The following is a 6446-nucleotide window of genomic DNA, read 5'->3' as shown; positions in this document are numbered from 1 at the left end:
CAACAATATGAACTAACCAGTACCCCCTGAGCTCGTGTCTCTAGCTGCATATGTAGCAGAAGATGGCCTAGTTGGCCATCATTGGGAAGAGAGGCCCTAGGTCCTGTAAACTTTATATGCCCCAGTACAGGGGAATTCCAGAACCACGAAGTGGGCGTGTGTGGGTAGGGGAGCAGGGCAGAGGGAGGGTATAGGGAACTTTCGGGATAGCATTTGAAATGTAAATAAAGAAAATATCTAATAAAAAATTTGAAAACAAAACAAAACAACAAAACTATCCTCTTCATCTGCAACTGCCAAATGCCAAGGGAAAGCAAATAAACCAGAACACCTGTTAGATTCATTGGTATATATAGATGTATGGTGTCCTCATCAATGGGAATGTTAGAGCAAGTTGTGCCTTGATTTATAATAAAAACAAAAGCATTTTTTGCCAGTCTCCATCTTGTGTATACCCTGTGTCTCTAACAACGTGACAGATGGAAATGTCCCAAACAGAAAACCCACATGGTGAAACAAGCAAGAACACTTTAAAATAACTTACTAAATTGACTCTTCCATGATTCCAGACATGTATGCAATGCATGGTAGTTACCCTCACACACTTCACCCTTCTTATTTCCCTCCCACCTGGTCAACCCTCTTCTTGCATAAGATCCTTTCCCACATTCATGTCTTTTTGCTTTAGTTTCTAACCCACTAAGTTTAACTAGCATGATTGGTGTGACTTTTGTCTGGCTCGTGAATGGTTACACAAACAAAGACATCTTCTACCCTTCCATCAAAATCTATCATGAATCAATAGTTCAGAAGGGAGGGGTTGGGCCTCTTGATTCTCTTTCTGATTCATGATTGACAGTTCAAAGGCCAAGAACATTTTCCTTCTATTTTTGAGATTATAATGTGATGATGTAACTTGCCTCTTCCCTTTCTTCCCTCCAACCCCCCCCATATATTCCTCCTTGTTCATTTTCAAATTTGTGGCCTCTTTTTTCATTAATTCTTTTGTTTGTGAGCCTAGCTATTTTATTGCTGAGCTATCTCTCCAGCCCTCTTTTTGCGTTCCTTGATGTTACATGTGTCCATGTTTGTTTTCAGGTCTAGCCCTTTGGTATTGGATACCCAATCAGTATGCTTTTCCTTGGAGAAGATTATTTTCCTCATTCTTTGAGTTCCTTAGTTTCCCATAGCTCTTTATGTAGGTTTGAGGCGTTGTCCTTTTCCCCGCCCACCCTGTCCTGCCTATTCTTGTTGTCCTCGTTCGACTCATGTGTAGGCAATCATTTGTCCTTATACTCACAGATAAGCATAGTTCTCACCCCTTATGAATGAAACTTCTCCTTGCAACAGACAGAGACAAAGGTAGAAAGCCACAGCCAGTCAAAACGCAGAGTTGTAGAATGCAGTTCCAATGTACACATCTACTAAGGACTCCAAACCTAAGCCTCAGGGAACATTGCAGAATAAGGGACAGAAAGAGCCAGAGCCAAAGAATCAGAAAGTCAGCTGTGAGACTGTGTCTCTTAGTAATGTTAGATGCTATTCCTATTAAAGTCTCTCCAAAAACATTTTGAACTACAAAATCATTATAAAACCAGATGTAAGAAGTACCTTGTGCTGAAGGCCCTGCAGGGGGAGCCAACTTCCTTAACTATTACCTTCAGCTCTGTGGAGTTGAGAGAAAAGACTTCTACTTCATTCTGTGGGTACTCAGGGCTCTCCTGTCTGGGGAAAATATCGTCCCTTTGCTCTTCTTCAAAGAGAAGATGAAGCCTTTCCGAAGACTGCTTTATGAAGCAGTAGAAGAGCATAGCTTGTTTCAGGGGGAGAGACTTATGCAGGCTGAAGTTCATTGCAAGAAATCCTAGAGTTTCCATTGGTATCTGGCATGGATAATAAACTCAGCCAGATTCAGCCAAAGAGTTGGGGTTTATATAAGAACTGCTATTTAGCAGACTGGAAATTTCTATATAATTACTCTAATAAATTTGCCTGTGCCAAATTCACTCACCCACCTCGATTCTCCATCTACCCCGAATCTAGCTTTTTTTAAACTAGAGGTTCCAAGTCACAGAGTGTTGCTCTCATTATTTTATATCTTCTTGAATGCATTTCTCTTCACCTTTCTACCGTTAGTGTCTCCCATTGCCCTTGTGCACAATGATGTATCTGGAAAGTTTAGAGTTAGACCAATGAAAGTCACATTAATGTTTAAAGCCCACTTCTTATGAGTTCCCCTCATGTGGGAGACTCTGAAAATGTTGCTTTCCTGCACTCACTGCTCTGTTGCCTCTACTTCTTCCTACTCCCGATTCTGTATTTCTCAGAGAACTCTGAGAAGAGAAGATAATGTGGAAATATAAAGTTGTCATAAAAGTCTAATTATCAAAAGCCCAGTAATGTCCCCAGCACATCTTTTCACTTTTGATTTATTCGTTTCTCATATTTTACAACCCAACTGCAGTTTCCCCTCCTTCCTCTCCTCCCAGTTCTTCACCTGCACATCCACCACCCCCACCCGATCGATCAAAAGGGAGGAGCGGATCCCCGGCGCATCCTAACAGTGAGATCTCAGAACTTCTTAAATGAGCACTAGAGTTCTGCTATTACCACTCTCTCCTGCCATGAAAGCAAGGCCTGTGTAGAACATGTTTCTATTTGTGCTAGGAAAGGATGAGAGCGACGTTTATTAAAGTGTAAGCACCGCAATACTTTCTCTAGGAGCGTACTCAATCTCTCCCCATTTTAACTCATGCTTAAAGTCCCTGTTGCTCTTCCAGAGGAACTGAGTTCAGTTCCCAATATCCATATTGGGTATCTCATACCAGTTCTAGTTCCAGTGAATTTGATGCCTTTTTTCGGGCTTCCCTAAGCATCTGCCCTCAAACGCGCCTACACACAGACACGCATGCGCATAATTTAAAACAAATAAGCAGTGTTAACAAAGCAGTCAGTCGAGAGGCACATTGACACATTCTGTGTTCTATAACTGAGTACTGTTTCTCTCTCCAGGAGAAAGATGGAGTGGAAGAAGTTCTCTTCACCCATGATCACCACGTCAACAATTCCACATCATTTAAAGGCAGAATCAGGCTGGGTGGAGACTACGGACTCCACCTCTCCCCGGTCCAAATCCAAGACGATGGCAGGACATTCTCTTGCCGTCTGAGTGTCAGTCCTTTCAAAGCCTGGAAGATGTCCACCACAGTCAAGGTTTTTGGTAAGGAGTTTGCCCTACGATCTCTTTGCCACCTTCGTGTCAATGCCTCTGGCCATGCTCGTCTCATGAGAGGAACCCTCACCCCCACCCTGGCCCCAGCCTGGAGAGCAACCACAGGGTAACTCCTGCAATTCTGTTTGCCTTAATTCCTATCATTCTCATTGAGGGTGGGGACAAGGGTGGAAGGCTAAAGAATAATTATTCAGCTAATAGAATAAAGCCACCAGAAAGTCACATATAGGTCAGCTTCCCTGTGGCCTCTACCTTGTTTGCAGGCGTAATGTTTCCCAAGGGTACCAGAAATCTCTTTTAATTATAACTGCCAAAGTCTAATTGCTTGACTGTCTAATTATCTGAGTTATTTTCTGGTTGCAAAGTGTAATAAGGACACGATGAGAAAAAGAAGCTGATAAATACAGCCAGAGAAACTGCAGGAGGCACCACTGCCGTCCCTGCCAGGGCCCACTGTCTTGAGAGGCCACCACAGCCTTTTGACAGTGGAGCCTGCAACCTCTCTGAACTGATCCTAGTGCCACTGACCCGGGAAATCCACCGCGACCTCATTCAGAATGTAGAGACGTTGTAGGGTGCAATCAGAAAAGGAAAAAAAATATAAGCATTGTATTTTGTTCCCTGGTGCAAGAAAATGTTACTAAACAGAACCCCCCAGGCTTTGGCTAGTTTTTCATTTTCGTGACCTTGACCTGCAGTTTTTAAAGTCCTTCTAATGAGGGCAAAGAGAAAAGCAGCCATGTGGATGGGCAGCCAATTGGCTTTTTATGTTTGTTTGTGTCTTTCTTTCTTTCTTTCTTTCTTTCTTTCTTTCTTTCTTTCTTTCTTTCTTTCTTTCTTTCTATGAGGTAAACTAAGAGAAAATAAACTTTAATACAATCTAATCTAGATTTCTCCTGAATTTTCTAAATGACAGAGCAGGCAAAGTAAAATAAAATACAAAAACTTTTTTGTTGTTTTTGTTCATTGCATTGCTTTATTGCATTAGTGGTCAGAAAACATGGTCAGTAGAAGAAAACATAATGTCATTTATAAAGACAGAAACAGCTGGGGCACGATTTGTTTCCTGAGGAGTTCAGTGCAGAGAGGTTTTCTCCTATGCCTCATTGTCTCCTACACACACAGTCCCCCTTTCCTCCCCTCCTCCCCTTCCTTTGCTGCTGAGCCACCCTTCTCTCCGTGTCTCCTCAGGGGATGGACTAGATAGTCATCATCCATCACCATCGGTTTCCCATGAAGACTTGAGAACAGGCTGCTCCTTGCTGCTCTTGGATCAATAACACCGTTGGTTCACTTCCAGGGTGTGACAATCTTTGCACAAACACAAAACCGACTCATCTGGCCTTACTCTTGGCAAGCCAGGCTGTGGGAAGAAATATGCATTTTTAAGTCAGGCGAGGTCTTTGCGCCACAGCATGCTCTAATTGCCTTGTCAACGTACATGCCATGGTGCGTGTCTTTACTGTCCTCAGATGTCTTCATATTGGTCCAGGAGATGGGAGACATATTCTTACTTTCCACATTTAGCATGTCCTCTGCATCTACATCTCTGTCTGAACTTCTTCTGCATTTCTTCTTTAAACTCTTTTTTTTTTTTTTTTTTTGGAGGGTGCTTAGAACTATGGAACTCTGCTTGCTTATTTTGCAATTACGCTTCAACTGTGTAATGAATTCTTTAGTAAATATACTGAGTTTATGGTCATGCTCTTAGCTGCAAAGGAGATTGGGTAAGATTTTGCTGCCCCTCCAATGGGTACATTTATTTCGGGTGTAGGTGTGGGAAGCTGATTCAGGAGGATAGTAAGTTGGAGCCCTTGCTACAGAGTGAAACTGTCAGTCAATGAATAACAGAAAGTAAATAAAACCTGCTTTTCATCCAATAGTGTTTTCCTACATCAAAAAAAGCCAAAACCAAATTTGAAAACTTTTAAGTAAGTAATGAATGTATCCCCAGTCCACTCATCATGCACTCCACCACTTAATTCTTGTACCCAAGCCATCTCTGCCTCCTTTGTGCTCTCTGTGGAGCACAGACCACAGGCTGTGTGTCCCTTTGCATCAGCCACCAACTCGCTACTGAGGCTTTGCTTCCTCTCTCCTGCTCAGAACCTGGAAATTGGACTGTTTAGAGCTCACAGCTACCCCGGTGATTTTTACGTCCCCCCCCCCGGCCTTAATTCTATATACACTTGCTTCTTATAATAACTCATAAATATCCTTTTATCCATCAAATTCGGGGCTGTGTCTTGGTTGAGATTCCCCCAGGGGAGGAAAAAAAGAGTAAAAGAAGACATCAAGTTTAATTAATTTATGTGTGATGGGGTCCTGGTGGAGAAGTGGAGGAGTAGACAGGGGCTCCCACTCCTAGATAATTCCCAAGAAGATATCTGCAACTGGCATCTGTTTGCAAAGGAAAAATGGATTTTCCCAGTGAACGCTCACTGGCTGTGTTATCCACACTTACGGGCAGGATCCCAAGTCCAGCAGTAGCTGGACAGCACAAAACAAACTCAATGGTCTCTTTGAAGACTTCTTGTCTCATATTAGTTTGTTTGGGCATTTTTTTTTTTTTTTTTGATGCAGGAGGTGTCTTACTGGTCCTTTGTTTGTATATTTCAGTTTCTGATTTTGTGCTTTTGTGGCTGTGGCTGTGTGTGTGTTATGGTTTTTGTTCTGTTTTGTTTTCCTCTTTAGTTTTGGTTTTTGTTTTGTTCATCTGACTATTTTCTAAAGGAAGAGAATAAAAGGCTGTGGTGTTAGGTGAGTAGGATCTGAGGGGTCGAGGGAGGGTAAATATGATCAGGACATAGTTTTAAAAACTGTTAACTCCAATTAAATTATATGTGGACACTAGAAATAGTACTAATTATGATTTGAGAAGTCATCCTAAAGACACAACACAGGGGAGGAACCTGAGCCCAGGAAGGGAAGGAGGATAATGTATGTATGTGCAGGATCAAACCAGTTACTTCTTCAAACCTAAAGATCAGTCTTGCGAAGAGCTCTGAACTATGGCACAGGACACACATCAGGGGCTGGTAAGGTGGTTCACTGGGTAAAAAGCACTTACACACAAACCCAGTGGCCTGAGTTTGATCCCCAGAATGCAAGGTGGAAAGAGATTCAAACTCCCAAAAGTGATCCTCTGATCACCATGGTCCTCATGAGCCAGAGCGCTCTCTCTCTCTCTCTCTCTCTCTCTCTCTCTCTCTCT

At 42.5% G+C, this 6446-nt stretch overlaps 1 protein-coding gene across 1 annotated transcript in view; it reads left to right on the top strand.

Annotated features, from left to right (window-relative positions):
* Cd96 (CD96 molecule) overlaps positions 1-6446 on the top strand; it is an 81472-nt gene that overhangs the window by 18888 nt on the left and 56138 nt on the right. The window contains 1 exon segment of the mRNA XM_021209890.1: positions 3013-3227. Within this exon segment, the coding sequence (XP_021065549.1) occupies positions 3013-3227 (215 nt within the window).

The sequence above is a fragment of the Mus pahari genome, chromosome 12 (genome assembly GCF_900095145.1).
Source record: "Mus pahari chromosome 12, PAHARI_EIJ_v1.1, whole genome shotgun sequence".
Classification (NCBI taxonomy): domain Eukaryota; kingdom Metazoa; phylum Chordata; class Mammalia; order Rodentia; family Muridae; genus Mus; species Mus pahari.
This window is presented reverse-complemented; position numbering and strand designations above follow the sequence as displayed.